This window comes from Pongo abelii, chromosome 1 (assembly GCF_028885655.2).
Source record: "Pongo abelii isolate AG06213 chromosome 1, NHGRI_mPonAbe1-v2.0_pri, whole genome shotgun sequence".
NCBI lineage: Eukaryota > Metazoa > Chordata > Mammalia > Primates > Hominidae > Pongo > Pongo abelii.
The window spans coordinates 188,604,412-188,620,867 of record NC_071985.2 but is presented as its reverse complement, the minus strand read 5'-3'; the positions used below and the strand labels follow the sequence as shown (position 1 = coordinate 188,620,867).

Genomic DNA, 16,456 nt, shown 5'->3' with positions numbered 1-16,456 from the left:
ATCCCCCTTTTTTTTTTTTGAGACGGAGTCTCGCTCTGTCACCCAGGCTGGAGTGCAGTGGCTTGATCTTGGCTCACTGCAAGCGCCACCTCCTGGGTTCACACCATTCTCCTGCCTCAGCCTCTCGAGTAGCCCGCCACCATGCCTGGCTAATTTTTTGTATTTTTAGTAGAGACGGGGTTTCACTGTGTTAGCCAGGATGGTCTCGATCTCCTGACCTCGTGATCTGCCCGCCTCGGCCTCCCAAAGTGCTGGGATTACAGGCGTGAGCCACAACGCCTGGCCTCCCACTTGCAATTCTTTATGTCCTACACTCCCATCTCTGAGCCATTGCAGATTTGATTCCCTCTACCTAAAAGACACTTTCCTCACCTCTTCCATAGCTGCAGATTGCTTTTCAGCTTGGATGACATCTCCTCTGGAAAGCCTTTCACTCCAGCCAGCACCCAAACCAAGGCCAGGTTAGATGTCCCTCTCTCTCATTCTAGAGTGTCTTGTACCTACTCTGTCACAGCACTTGCCACACTATTGGAATTGGAATCACCTGTTTACAAGGCTGTATGCCACCCTCAGACTGTGTACTTGCAGGCAGGGACTGTGTCTTTTTTACATTTATCCCCAAAGGCCTAGGATAAGGCATCGGACATACTTGTCACTATTTGTTGAATTTAGTGAGGTTGGGGGTGGGGCAGAGGGATTCCTAGTCATGTTTGAATGTCTTATGAGGCAACTTACTGAGGACTTACAATATAATGTGACAGGCACTGGAGACTCAAATAATGGGGGGAGGCAGCAGCCAGAGACTTAGGCAAACCAAGCCATGGTAAAGAGGTGTCAAGCAAGAAAGCATTTTGAGCAAGAGGAATGGTCAATGATATTAGCTGTTGCAGTAAGAGGGACAAGTGAGCAAAGGACTAAGACATCCTCACTGAACTGGGCAATTCAGAGGTTACCAGAGACATTGGCTAACGTGATGGAAGGGAAGTGGTGGGGCAGAAGCCCAACTGTGATGGGTTGAGGGGAGAATGGTCAGTGGGGAAACAGAAAAGAGTATGAACACTGTTTTTCAGAAGCTTTGCTGTGAAGTCAGAGTCAAAAAACCAGAGAGATGATGAAGAGAATGTGAGGTTGAGGTTTTTGTCTTGATTTTTGCTTATTTTTGTTTAAAGATAGGCAAAACTTAGGCCAGGCACAGTGGGTGACTCACACCTATAATCCCAGCACTTTGGGAGGCCAGGGTGGGAGGATCGCTTGAGGCCAGAGGTTCCAAACCAGCCTGGGCAACATAGTGAGGCTCCGTTTCTTTTTTTTTTTTTTTTTTTTGAGACGGAGTCTCGCTCTGTCACCCAGGCTGGAGTGCAGTGGTGTGATCTTGGCTCACTGCAAGCTCCACCTCCCGGGTTCACGCCATTCTCCTGCCTCAGCCTCCCGAGTAGCTGGGACTACAGGCGTCCACCACCATACCTGGCTAACTTTTTGTATTTTTTAGTAGAGAGGGGGTTTTACCGTGTTAGCCAGGATGGTCTCGATCTCCTGACCTCGTGATCTGCCTGCCTCGGCCTCCCAAAGTGCTGGGATTACAGGCGTGAGCCACTGCGCCTGGCCATGAGGCTCCATTTCTAAAAAATTTTTTTAAATTAGCCAGGCGTGGTGGTGCACACCCGTAGTCCTAGCTACTCAGGAGGCTAAGGCAGGAGGATCGCTTGAGCCCAGGAGTTCAAGACTGCATTGAGCTATGACGGTGCTGTGCACTCCAGCCTGAGTGACAGAGTGAGCCCCTATCTCGAATAAATACATTGATAAACAAATAAATAATAATAAAGGTAGATAAAAATCAAGGCTAACAAGAAAAATGCCTAAATAGAGGAGTTGAGGATACAAGGGAGGCAGGAGTAATGAGTAGAATGAGGGCCCTGAGGAGGCAGGGTGGATGGATGCAGAGCTCTGGTAGACGGCTAGAGAAGGAGAGGAGAAGGATGGGTGTGGATAGAGATGAAGAAAGAAGAGGAGTATGACGACATTCTTACCTAATGGCCTGTAACTTTCTTTGTTAAACCCAAAAGTAGGTCTTCTGAGAATAGATGGAAGAGGTGGGAAGGTAAGGAGCTTGGAATGGTAGACTTCACAGGTGGGATGGTGCTAGCCAGTCACAGATTTGGGGTGTGGGTCTTGGGTATGAAAGCTGCGTTGGTTGGAGGTGAAAGCTGGAGGTCGCTGGAGTCTGCATTCCATGTCTCTCCTCTGTGCGCCAACAGAACCTGGGATATATCCCATCAGAGAGCTCTCCACTGTTCATTAAAATCACCTTTTTGCTTGTCTCTCTGCCCTGCCAGTCTGTAAGCACCCGAGGGCAAGGTCTATGTTTGTCACGTTAACCAATCCCAAGCCCAATGCTTGGCTCAGAGTTGGCACCTGGGAATCTGTTTAATTAACTAATGTGCAGAGCTAAGGAAATTAAAGTGCGCATTCTGAGCACAGTGTGTTGGATGTCAGTTTAAATAACACTTATTGAGTGCCTGTGTTTTACCAGAGACCATGCTAGCCACCCAAATTACAAAGATGGAGCACACTGATGTTGAAATTGCCTAGTGACTCTTGAGTAAATAGGAAGGCTTATGTGTCAAAGTCATTGATCAGCACTGTGGCAAGGTAGAGAGGGAAAGACAGACGGCCTGACCTTAGAGGAGGAGGAAGGGTTCAGGAACAATAGTAGGGATTTAGAGAATGGTGTTTGAGGTGTAGGATAGTGGGCAGCCCCCTTCCTGATTTAGAAGCAGCAGCATGGGTTGAGGTGGGGTGTCAGGTTTCACTTGGGGCCGAATTTAGATGGAAATTCTTTGGCCTGAAATGTTTGAAACTTTATCCTCAGGTAGTAAGGAACCACTGAAGAGTTTGAAGCAGGGAAATGTGTCAGATTTGTACTTTTAAAAATCTCACATCAAACCCTGGCCTGGTGGCTCACACCTGTAATCCCAGTACTTTGGGAGGCCGAGGCAGGAGGATTGCTTGAGCCCAGGAGTTTGACACCAGCCTGGGGAACAAAGCAAGACCCCACCTCTACAAAAAATAAACAAATATAAAAATAAAAATTAGGCGGGCATGGTGGCATGCGCCTGTAGTCCCAGCTACTCAGGAGGCTGAGGTGGGAGGATCACTCGAGCCCAGGAGGTTGAGGCTACAGTAAGTTATGATCGTGCCACTGCACTCCAGCCTGGGTGACAGAGCAAGGCCCTGTCTCAAAAATAAAAATAAAAATAAAAAATGTCACATCACTGTGGAGTTTAGGCTGGGGCAAGCCTGAAGACCAGTGGAGGCTGTTGCAGTAATCCATATGAGGAACAAGGGTGTGAAACTAAAATAGCGGCAGTGGAGGTGAAGATAGATAGACTGATCTCAGGGAAATTTAGGACATATAATTGGCAGGAGCTGGCAACAGTTCAGATGAGGGCAAGGGAGAGGAATAAGTCAAAGACAACTTTTGGCTGACTAGGAGGGTGGTGACCCAAGCACTGAAATAGGACCAACACAGGGCAAGGGGCAGGTGTGAGTTGATGAGTTCAGTTTGGGACCTGTTGACTTGAGGAGCCTGTGACACATACCAATGAAGAGTCTGCCGGTCACTTAAGTACATAAAGAGATCTGGAGCTCATGTGGGAGGCCCAGACTGAGGATACGGATTTGAGAGTCTTGCGCCTATAAATGTAATTTGAAGTGATGGGGTGAATGAGGTCACCCAGGGATTACAAAGCATGAGAAGAGAACTGAGAATGGGAAAACGACCTGTAAAGGCAGTATCCTGCAACGGCAACTGAGGCTTCAGAGAGTCTGGAGTAGAACCGGGGGAGACTGGGGTTAGGAAAAGAGTCATTCACAATCCATCAGAGAGACCGAGCACGGTGGGACGGTGAGCTAACCACTAAATTTGACAACAGGAGATTATTGGTGACACCTTGGAGCACAGAGGAGAACAGGATCCATGTCCTTGGCTTAGTGGGGAAAAACCTGGACTTTGGAGTTATATACAGATCTAAGTTCAAATCCCATTCCCATCCCTATTTAGCTTTGAGACCTTCAATAAATGAGCAAACCCTTCTAAACCTTAGTTTCTTCATCTGAAAATTGTGGATAATGATGACCTCCTGAGGATCTTAAGAGGATTAAAACAAAGAATTTAGGCCGGGTGTGGTGGCTGACACCTGTAATTCCAGCACTTTAGGAGGCCAAGGTGGGAAGATAGCTTGAGGCCAGGAGTTTGAGATCAGCCTAGGCAACACAGAGAGACCCCATGTCTATAAACAAAAACAACCACAGAGAGAGAGAGAGAGAGATTGTGTGTGTGTGTGTGTGTGTGTGTGTGTGTGTGTGTGTGTGTGTGTGTGTGTATGGTGTATGGACAGCTCTTAATCAACACCTAAAAAATGTCAGTTTCTTCTCCCTGCCTTCATTCCTTCTCCCTTCACCAGGAAAGACAGCTAACATCCCTTTTTCCTTAGCGGTCAACAAGCTTAGATGCAAAATTTATCCCAGGAACTGACTCTTGAAATTGACACATTTTGGTCTTTTTTCCACTGTTTTCATCTTATTAATTCTTTTTAATGGGTCTTTTTTTTTTAACCCTCATCAAGCTTACTATTAAAGAAAAGTTGAGATAAGTAATACATGGCTGGAGGCTCTTAATTAAATATACTTAATGTCTTTTATCTCCCCCTACTTCTCAAAAACCTTAGTGACATAACCTCACTGAAGAAATTTTAAAAAGCATTCAGTCACAAAAGTTCATGGAAGGAGGCAACAGGAGATGAAATATTTGGAAGGTAGAAGGCAGGTGCAGGGAGGTTAACTGGCTTGAAGCAGAGGAAATTGCAAGCAAGTGCCAACAAGGGGAGCTTACCAACAAGAAACCAGTCAATTCAGCTAGTTTGACCTCTAAGAGGCTTAATGCTTGAAAGCACAAATTACCACTGAAGGTCAGAAATGAGGTATGGAGCCCAACCTAGGGGGATTCACTGACCTCTGTGTGCAGAGCACTTTGCCCGCACTCCAGACCCTCAACCGCCAAGAAGGAAATGACTCTCAACTTTCTTGCTGCAAGAGGAGGAAGGAAGTTGGACTGTGCAGGCCTCCTTGCACAGGGACCTCAGGCAGAGTTTGAAGGGCAGGAATGAGACGTAGAGTTGAAAACTGATCCGTAGAGGGAAGGTCTACACACAGCATTGCGTGAGCCCTTCCCCCACATGACTCCCAACATGCCATGGCGAGGTGTCTGTAATAGCACCCCTACTCTCTCGCCCTCCCTGGGAAAGTAGGAAAGTCTTCTCCAGAGACCCTGATATCTCTATGAGGGTGTTAAAAAAAAAAAAAAAAAAACCTTCCACTGACTGACATTTGTGAATTCCCCAGTGAGAAGACTAGTTGCCTAATAAATATCCAAACACTGAAGGATACAGTGATTTAAAGAGCCCACCAAGGGCCTACTATAGTAAATGAAAAAAGACCTTCACCAAAGCATATCATCATACAACTTCAGAAAGGTTTCAAAATCATCAGGAGTGAAAAAAAATAGACAAAGGCACAGGAATCAGAATGACTTCAGATTTCTCATCAGCAACAGCAACTGGGGAGGGTGAATCTGAGGGAAGCTTTTTTTTTTTTTTTTTTTTGAGACAGGGTCTTGCTCTGTTGCCCAGGCTGGAGTGCAGTGGCAGGATCACAGATCACTGCAGCCCCGACCTCCTGGTCTCATTCGATCTTCCCACCTCAGCCACCTTAGCCTCCCAAGTAGCTGAAACTACAAGTGTGTGCCACTATACCTGGCTAATTTGGAGGTGGGGGGATGGAGGTCTCACTGTGTTGCCCAGGCTGGTCTCAAACTCCTGGGCTCAAGTGATCCTCCTGCCTCAGCCTCCCAACATACTGGGATTATATGCATGATATGCATGAGCCACCACACCTGGCCAGATAGCTTATTTCTTTTTTTTTCTTTTTTTTTTTTTTAAGACAGAGTCTCACTCTGTCACCAGGCTGGAGTGCAGTGGCACAATCTCGGCTCACTGCAACCTCCACCTCCTGGGTTCAAGCGATTCTCCTGACTCAGCCTCCTGAGTAGCTGGGACTACAGGCGCATGCCACCATGCCCAGCTAATTTTTGTATTTTTAGTAGAGACGGGGTTTCACCATGTTGGCCAGGATGGTCTTGATCTCTTGACCTCGTGATCTGCCTGCCTCGGCCTCCCAAAGTGCTAGGATTACAGGCGTGAGCCACCGCGCCCAGCCCAGATAGCTTATTTCTAACGCGGAGTTATATACCCAGCCAATCCAACATGTGGTCAAAAACGAGATTTTTAGACTTTCCGGGACAAAACAAGGGAGTACACAAAGAAGGAAGAAGATGTGAGAGACAGGAAATGGGCATCCGTCAGAAAAACTTGGCAAGAGGAAATCCCAGGACAACATTTGCATACCAGCCTTCGTGAGCAACCAGTCTAAACTATAGTAGAAAGAGATCTGTGGGACAGAGGTTTCCAGGGAAAAGATGGAATTAATCAGTTGCAGATTGAACATTTGGAAAAATAATCACTACATATTTGGGACATTTGGAATGAAATAGCCCTTGGTACTTCAAACCAAACAATAGGAAAAAAAATGACAATTATTAACTCCAGGTAAAACCAAACTGTAAGAAAAAAATGTAATAGTTTGCTACTTGAAGAGTTTATTTACTTGATCAATCATGTTAACATGCCGGGTGCGGTGGCTCACGCCTGTAATCCCAGCACTTTGGGAGACCGAGGCAGGCAGATCACTTGAGCTCAGGAGTTTGAGACGAGCCTGGCCAGCACAGCAAAACCCCGTCTCTACTAAAAATACAAAAATTAGCCAGGTGTGGTGACACATGCCTGTAATCCCCGCTACTCAGGAGGCTGAGGCAGGAGAATCGCAGGAACCTGGGAGGCAGAGGCTGCAGTGAGCCAAGATCACACCACTGCACTCCAGCCTAGGCAACAGAGTGAGACTGCATCTCAAAAAATAATAATAATAACGTAAACGCTATTGATTTAACTATAAAGTATGGGAAATAATGTTGGAGGATAGAAAGAAAAAAAATGGGAGTTAGAGTGGTGCAATAAAACTGATTCCTCTGCTGGGCAAGGTGGCATGCGCCTATAGCCCCAGCTACTTAGGAAGCTGAGGCAGGAGGACTGCTCGAGGCCAGGAGTTTAAGGCTGCAGTTTACTATGATCGTACCTGTGAATAGCCACTGCACTGCAGGCCGGGCAACATAGTGAGACCTCATCTCAGGAAAAAAAAAAAAATGAAGACCTAATTCCTCACCTGCCAGAATGATAAATACATAAATATTGCCTAAGGTTGATACATCGAATGATAGCAGTGTATTAGTTTGCTAGAGCTGCCATAACAAAGTGTTATAGACTAGATAACTTAAATGACAGAAATTCATCATCTCACAGTTCTGGAGGCTGGAAGGCTGAGATTACCGTGTCACAGAGTTGATTTCCTCTGAGGCCTCTCTCCTTGGCTTGCAGATGACCATCTTTTCCCTGTGTCTTCACCTGGTTTTCTCTCTGTGTATGTCTGTATCCTAGTCACCTCTTCTTATAAGGACACCAATCATATTGGATAAAGGCCCACCCTAATGACATAGTTTAAACCTAATTTCCTCTTTAAAGACTATCTGCATTTACAACCACATCCCGAGGTACTGGTGGTTAGGACTTCAGCATAGGAATTGGGGGAAAACACAGTTCAGCCCATAACAAGTAGTATAAGCTCGTTATTTGGAAATACAGGGGTAAACAGCAGAAAAAAAATAGCCAAAAGAGTTTAAAGTAGCCTCCTCTGTGAGGAGAGACTGGAGGGCAGCAAGAGGTGAGGCAGGTGCTATTACTATTTGACTTTTTTCAAAACAGCAAGTGGCGGAGCTGAGCCTTGAACCCAGTCTGACTCCAGATCTCATGTTCTTCCACTCTCCCCCAAGAGTGGGAACTCCTCCAGGGCCCTGCAGCATGGTATTCACCTTTGCATCTCCCACGGTACCTTATACAGAGCCACAGGATGGGCCTTCACCACATACATAAGATTTACAGCTGCATCACAGTGACTTTTAAAGCTGCCGTTTGTTGATGCTTCTTTTAATGTCTTCAAAGAAAATAGGGGAGACTGAGGTCCAAGGAAACATTGAGGAGCCTAATGTGGAGTGCCCTGCTTAGAGGTCCCTGCCTTTGGTGTCCTGGAATCACTGGGTGCATCTCTAATGGCACATTGAGTTTTGATACTAGAAAGGGTCCATTTAAGGAAGGGCAGGGGCACAGGGTACTTTCCTTCCTGATAAAGCTAGTGGTGATGCCTCAACCCCACCTCCCTAGGGTCTAAAACAGCCATTCACCCCCATTTTCTTTATGTCAGTTTGGCCATTGAAGGCAGCCACAGCCTCCCTAGGTTATTCTCAGACTTATGACTGCAGTGGCATTCACAGTGATAGATGCAGGATCCCATGAGGGGGTTTGGTCATTTTTGTGTTCAGGTTGGTCCGCAGTCATTCACCTGGTTCTTAAGGCCAGCTAGATTTCATGGTTATCTCCATCCTGGAGGCTGCGTGGACGCCCTTCTGGAAGCACACATCCCATGTCCTCTGGGGAGTAGTAGAGGTTGGTGTGTACGTATGTCTGTCTCCGCGTGCCTCAGATTATTGCTTCCTAATAAAATTCTGATAGCTGGGCCCCATCAATATCTCAAATACATGTGAGGAAACGTTAATTTAGAATCAATTTTAGGATGTTTCAGACTGTAAAGTCCTTTTAACTAGATCTCTGGCGAAGATGTAGAAGCACTTTATGGGACTGTAAATTTCATGTTGAACAGTCTTCGTGAAATACACATCTCTCCTACACACAAGCTGTTCTCTCCATATCAATCATGGCCCCTGCAAGTAATGTTTCACAAATATTCTGTAAATCACAGAAAACCCCATGATAATGTGAAATATGACTTTCACTTGTCTGTTAGACAAAAGAATCACACATGCCTCTCTCCCATCAGCACTAACATTTGTTATGGATAATAACACTTTCAATCACAACTATTTTTGGAAAACGGGTTTATCTTAAACCTTCCCTCCCCCACTGAAAATACTCTCCCAAGGACACAGACTCCTACAAACCACAGCCCATTAATCCAACTATGAATGGGAACTTTTTCTTCCCACTAACTTTTTTTTAAGTCGTTTTTAAGAGTTAGTGTAAAAGCCCGAGGTACAAGATTAAGGAGCACTTTAACTTAGGTGATTGGCATAAGAGGGAGGCCATGTCTCAAGACATCAAGCCTCTGACCCCGTATGAAGTAAGCCACAAGAGAGGCCCAGATTTTGTTTTTTGTTTTTTGGTTTTTTTAAACAGAGTCTCACTCTGTCGCCCAGGCTGGAGTGCAGTGGCGCGATCTCGGCTCACTGCAACCCGCCTCCTGAGTTCAAGCGATTTCTCCTGCCTCAGCCTCCCAAGAGCTGGGATTACAGGTGCCTGCCACCATGCCCGGCTAATTTTTTGTATGTTTAGTAGAGACGGGGTTTCGCCATGTCAGCCATGCTGGTCTCAAACTCCTGACCTCAAGTGATCCGCCCGCCTGGGCCTTCCAAAGTGCTGGAATTACAGGCATGAGTCACCACACCCAGCCTTAGCAAGCACTTTTATCTCAGCTGGATGCTGTGGTCTTTTAGTTGCTGGCATCAGTAGAGAAGCCAAAGAGCTAAAGTTTTAGTTCTTAAAAGAGCAGACATTTAGCACACTGATATTCTTAATCCCATTACACTCCAGCTAGAGCCTCCCTGTTCAAGCAGCAGGTGACCAGTCCTAGAGTATATTTTGCGCATAACTACATCCATTTGCATGATAGAGCCACACACTGCCTCCAGCTGATTGCTAGAAAAATAATGGAGTTGCATGATTCTAAACATTCTGGTAACCTGTCTGTTTTCTCTCCCTCTGTAGCCAACTTCAGGACTGATTGATCATGACTTCTATAAAGGAGCAGGCAGCAATTAGCAGGCTCTTAAGTTTTTTACAGGAGTGGGACAACGCTGGCAAAGTTGCAAGGAGTCACATCCTCGACAAGTTCATTGAAACCAACCAAGGCAAGACTGCCCCTGAACTGGAGCAGGAGTTTTCCCAGGGAGCCAGTTTGTTCCTGGTACGCTTGACCACCTCACTTAGAATCACGTATCCTTTGCTGAACAGAAAAAAAAAAAAATTAGGCACCGTGCGCGGTGGCTCACACCTGTAATCCCAGCACTTTGGGAGGCCGAGGCAGGCAGATCACAAGGTCAGGAGTTCGAGACCAGCTTAACCAACATGGTGAAACCCTGTCTCTACTAAAAATACAAAAATTAGCCAGGCATGGTGGCAGGTGCCTGTAATCCCAGCTACTCAAGAGGCTGAGGCAGGAGAATCACTTGAACCCGGGAGGCAGAGGTTGCAGTGAGCTGAGATTATGCCACTGCACTCCAGCCTGGGCAACAGAGTGAGACTCTGTCTCAAAACAAAACAAAAAAAATTAGGCAACCTTCAAAAATGAAAAGGAGAGGAGATTGTCAAAGGAGGTTTCTCTTGATTCTGATATTTTAGAACAGGACATCTAGTGTTAAAAAAAAGTGATTAAAAAAAATCCTTAGAGTCAAGAACTCTCTCAGCTTCCTGTGTTCCCAACCTATAATTGTATTTCTTTCTCACCCCTAACCTCTTTTGCTCCCATCAGAGTTGAAGTAGGTATACCTTCTGTCTAGGGCTAATCCTCTATTTGTACTGCACTTGAACCCCTTCCTATCTCCTTATTCTTTCTCTCCTATAGCTTTCACCTTTGCCTCATAACCAGCGTTTTTTCAGCATTTATATATGCTGAAATCTCTTCTACTTTAAAAAATAAAATTGAATCCCTGTTTCAAATCTATGTTCCACCCAACCCCAGTTTCTGCCCTTCATGGTGAAGCTTCTTTTGTTTGTTTGTTTGTTTGTTTGAAACAGAGTCTCTCTCTGTGGCCCAGGCTGGGGTGCAATGGCACAATATCAGCTCACCGCAACCTCTGCTTCCCCAGTTCAAGCGATTCTCCTGCCTCAGCCTCCTGAGTAGCTGAGACTACAGCCATGTACCACCACACCTGGCTAATTTTTGTATTTTTAGTAGAGACAGGGTTTCACCATGTTGGCCAGGCTGGTCTCAAACTCCTGACCTCAAAGTGCTGGGAGTACAGGCATGAGCCACCGCGCCCAATGAAGCTTCTTGAAAAGGTTGTTGAGGGGCCGGGCGCGGTGACTCACGCCTGTAATCCCAACACTTTGGGAGGCCGAGGTGGGCGGATCACCTGAGGTCAGGAGTTTGAGACCAGCCTGGCCAACATGGGAAACTCTGTCTCTACTACAAATACAAAACTTAGCTGGGCATGGTGGCACATGCCTGTAATCCCAGCTACCCCGGAGGCTGAGGCAGGAGAATTGTTTGAACCTGGGAGGCGGAGGTTGCAGTGAGCCAAGATTGCACCATTGTACTCCAGCCTGGGCCACAGAGACAGACTCCATCTCAAAACATTTTTAAAAAATTATAAAAATAAAGGTTGTTGAGTCTCCCTGTCTCCACTTCCTCTCCTCCCTTTCCTCCACTTGCTGCCATCTGACTTCGGTGCCTCCCACTCTACTGATGCAGGTCTTGCTAAGGTTACCCATGTTTTTCCAGTTGCAAAACCCAGGGACTGCATCCTCAGTCCTTATGGGTGACCTCTCAGTGGCATTTGTCAATCAACCTTTCCCACTTCTCAAAACACTCCTGGTTTCTCTGATACCGATTATCTTGGTGTCTATGCATTTCCTGCTCTTCTTCAGCCACCCCTTAAATGCTGTTCCTTGGGATTCCATCCTCGTCCCTCTTCTCTACTCACTCTCAGATTCTCCCTGAGGGACTAGTTCATTGTCAAGATTCAACACCACTCTTGTATGAGGGCTTTCAAATAAGTACCCCTGCCCAAATTTCTCTCTTGAATCTGAGTTCCATACCTATATATCCAACTATTCCATACCCATATGTCCATCTTCACTCATATGCCACAAGATGAGTGTCACATATCTGGCCTAGTAAACTAGGGGAATATGGTACCATTATGTGGAAGAGAACATAAGAAGAGGAGTAAGTTTGAGGGTAGATAAGCTTGTTTTGGGACATGTTGAGTTTGAGATGTCTGTGCTCAGGATCCCTGGAGGCAGGTCAAGGCTAAAAACAGATCTGGTCACCATAAAGGTGATAGTTCAAGTTATAGGTGGATTTGAGGATATTCCTGCTCTGTGTGCCCATGGCACTCTACGGATTTATCTCAGACCCTTTTATTGTATATTTCTCTCCTTGCCTGTACCCTCTCGCCTTCTCTAAACCCCCTCCTTGACCCATGCACAGTGGCTTACACCTATAATCCCAGCTACTTGGGAGGCTGAGGAGGGAGGATCACTTAGGCCTTGGAGTTTGAAGCTGCAGTGAGCTATGATCACACTGCTGTGTTCTATCCTGGGCGACAGAGCAAGACTTCATCTCTTTAAAAATAAATAAACCCCGTCTTTATTTGACCAACTCCTACTCTATCATTTCAGGTCTCAATTTAAACATCACTTTCTCAGGAAGCCCATTTCTGAGTCCCAGGCTAGCTTAGGTTCCCTTCTTATATATATTCATAGACTTCCTCTGTCTTAATAATCGTAACATTTTATTGTTATTACCTGCTTAATATCTCTCTTTCCCCCCACTGGATTTTAAGATCTCTGTGGGCAAGAATCACATCTGTTCTACTTATCTCTATATTTCTAACATGTAGCACAACGCCTGGCACGTTTGCTGAGTAGAGGAATGAATGACCCAACGTCTGCTGCTGGGCAGAATTAAAGGTTTAAGTAAACACTGCTCTCTTTCTCACATTTAAGTTATTGATAAAATTATTTTTCAGATTCAGGCCTGTAACACAAGCCAAAGGGAATAACCATGGAATACATCTGTAGGTTTACCCAAATGTTCTTTTGTTTGTTTGTTTGTTTGTTTGTTTGAGACAGGGTCTTGCTCTGTTGCCCAGGCTGGAGTACAGCAGCACAATCATAGCTCACTGCAGCCTCAAACTCCTGGAGACTCAAAGGATCCTCTCACCTCAGCCTCCCAAGCAGATAGGACTATAGGCATGCACCACCACACCCAGCTAATTTTTCTGTTTTTAAAATTTTTGTAGACATGGGGTCTTGCTATGTTGCCCAAGCTGGTCTCAAACTCCTAGCCTCATGCAATCTTCCCACCTTAGCCTCCCAAAGTGCTGGGACTACAGGTGTGAGCCACCACACCCAATCTGTTCTCAGATATTATTGTGCATAAAAGAGGTTTAAAATGCAGATTACCAGTTACCTATCCACCTGCACTCCCAAGGTTCTGCTTTAGTAGATTGAGGGTGGAACCCTGGACCTTTATTTCTAACAAGTACTCTGTGTGGCTCTAGTGCCAGTGGTCCACGGGTTATGCTTTGAGAAACATTGCTGCCTATAACCTGGCTCCCGTCCCCACAACTCATGACACTAGCCTCACCAAGTCCCTAGCTTTGTTGCCAAATCTAGAGTTCCTTTTTCCTTCCTTGTCTTACCGGACAATATTTTCCATTTGGCCACAGGGTGAGATGAGTAAGGCAGGGTGGTACAGGTGCAGGGTCAGATCCTGTCTATTTAACACTGTGATGTCTTATTCATCTCATCATGGATTTGCTGTTGTCCTTGTTGTTTGAGACAGAGTCTCACTCTCACTCTGTCACCCAAGCTGGAGCACAGTGGTGCCATCACAGCTCTGCAGCCTCAACCTCCCGGGCTCAAACCATCTTCCCACCTCAACCTCCCAAGTGGCTGGGACTATAGACATGCACCACCACACCCCCAACTAATTTTATTATGTTTTTGTAGAGACAGGATCTTGCTGTTGCTATTTCCCAGGCTCGTCTCAAACTCCTGGGCTCAAGCGACCCTCCCACCTTGACCTCTCAAAGTGCTGGGATTATAAGTGTGAGCGACCATGTCTGGCCCATCATGGACTTTTTATATTAATTTGATTATTTTAAATAGTGCATTGAAGTATTATTTGATTACTGAGTTTTTTGGTGCCCCTTTTAATTTCAGACCCCAAGCAAGTGCCTCCCTCACCTCACCCTAGTCCTGGCCTTGCTTGACCACTGCCCCTTCCTAAGCTGTCCTCTCTTCTACCTTCTCCCGCTGTTTCTCAGTTGCTATTGCAGGATCTCTCCCACTCCAATCCCCCACTTAAATGTCAGTGTGTCTGAGCATTCTGTGCTTTTCTTACTTGGTCATTGCACTTATTACATTAGGCGTTACATCATTCTTCTTCATTTCTCAAGTGCCAATCATAGTGCCTAAAATTTAGTGGGTACTCAGTCAGTGCTTACTAAATGAATGAACCATGCTTTTACTGAACAGTTGTAGACTCGGTGTTCTACACCTAGAATTATTCATAATTCCCTAACTTTTTGCAGCCTTGTCATACAACAGATAAAATAGACTGTGTGATGTGATAACAGTGTTTTGAATTAGCAAGCCCACTTCTCCTACTCAGCCCTCCAGTTATGGTGGATTTTGGAGGAAAACAAGTCAATATAATAGCATCATAACATCATTATTTTTTGCAAAATTGACTACCACGTAGTCCCAATAAGCCTAAACCCTTTTTTCAATCTTGAACTTTCAGAATAGATCAGTAAAACTAAGGATTTATATATTAAATGATAAAATTAGTTACCATTTATTGAGTCTTCTTCTTTTTTTTTTTTTTTTTTGAGACAGTCTCACTCTGTTGCCCAGGCTGGAGTGCAGTGGTGCAATCTCGGCTCACTGCAGCCTCCGCCTCCCAGGTTCAAGCGATTCTCCTGCCTCAGCCTCCTGAGTAGCTGGGATTACAGGTGTGTGCCACCATGCCCAGCTAATTTTTATATTTTTAGTAGAGACGGGGTTTCACCATGTTGTCCAGGCTGGTCTTGAACTCCTGACTTCAAGTGATTCACCCTCCTCACTGCTGGGATTCCAAAGTGCTGGGATTACAGGCATGAGCCACTGGGCCCAGCCTATTGAGTCTTTTTATGTTCTAGGCACTGAGATATATACTGTACAAATATTATCTCATTTGGGCCTAACACCCAGCCTAATAGGTGATTGGTATTATTCCATTTTATAGATAAGAAAGATGAGCCTTGAAAAGGTTGAGTAATTTACTAGCAAATGGTAGAGATAAGGTTAGAACCGGGTGTCTGTCCGAAAGCCTGTACGCCATCGTGTCTCCTACTCAGTGGACCGTGCAGACCACAGCTCCACCTGCGACACCACACTGGGAGTTCGTCTGCAAAGCCCCCTCCCTCCATTTGTCCATAAGCCAGAAGGCCTAACGTAAGAGTTAGAATCGTAGTCAGACTGCCTAGGTTCAAATCCCGGTTCCAGCAGTTCACTGTGGGACCTTGGACAAGTTATTGACCTGATATTGTTACCTCATGTTACTCAGGAAGTAAATGGAAATGCTAATAGCACCCACTGGAGGCCCATGGTGAAGATTATATGAGACAATGCAAGCAAAGCAGTTAGCACAGTGCCCCGCACACAATAGGAGCTGATACTTGTTAGCTACTGCTGACCTTGTGGCCCCAACATTGCTCCTTCATCCCATGTTCTCTAGATCCAGGACTCAAACAATGTGTTCTGGAACTAATTCCTGGAAATAATAGACCAGAAATATGTATAGTGAGTGACTATGAAAACAAGACTAGCTGGGTGTGGTGGCTCACACCAGTATCTCAATACTTAAGGGAGGCAGAGGCAGGAGGATCGCTTGAGCCCAGGAGTTCAAAACCAGCCTGGGCAACATAGCAAAACTCCATTCTCCACAAAAAGGAAGAAAAAAACAAAAAATAAAGCTGGCATGGTGGCTCACCTCTGTAGTCCCAACACTTTGGAAGGCTGAAGCAGGAGGATTGCTTGAATTCAGGAGTTCAAAACCAGTCTGGGCAACATAGTGAGACCCCTGTCTCTACAAAAAATACAGAAAAAAAATAGCTGGGCATGGTGGCACGTGCCTGTAGTCCTGGCTACTCAGGAGACTGAGACAGGAGGATTGCTTGAGCCCAAGAGTTCAAGGCTACAGTGAGCTGTGATTGCACCACTGTGCTCCAGCCTGGGCAACAGAGTGAGACCCTATCTCAAAAAAAAAAAAAAGACTAGCCCAGGACAGAGGAAACAGAAGGTGACAAAAACAAAAGTTGGCCAGCCTAGCCTGAAGAAAAAGGGGAGAATGCACTGAGGAAGGAACAGGGGCAGAAGTTGAGGGAGCAGGGTGGGGACAATGTAGGAATAAAAAGACCACCATGTAGGCTGCTGCCTGGCCCCAGCTA

At 45.7% G+C, this 16,456-nt stretch overlaps 1 protein-coding gene across 20 annotated transcripts in view; it reads left to right on the top strand.

The window, feature by feature from the left end:
• ARMH1 (armadillo like helical domain containing 1) overlaps positions 1 to 16,456 on the top strand; it is a 52,453-nt gene that overhangs the window by 6,447 nt on the left and 29,550 nt on the right. For 16 of the 20 annotated variants that reach the window (XR_010138384.1, XR_010138386.1, XR_008515237.2 and 13 more), the window contains one exon: positions 10,002 to 10,229. Coding sequence is in view for 16 of the 20 variants with exons in the window: in XM_054535898.2 (XP_054391873.1) it covers positions 10,024 to 10,229 (206 nt within the window). In the remaining 4 variants the exon portion in view is untranslated. Of the gene's footprint in view, positions 1 to 383; positions 462 to 8,539; positions 8,667 to 10,001; positions 10,230 to 16,456 lie in introns of those variants that run through there. The other 4 variants (XM_063719226.1, XM_054535912.2, XM_063719231.1 and 1 more) reach the window with 4 other exon arrangements.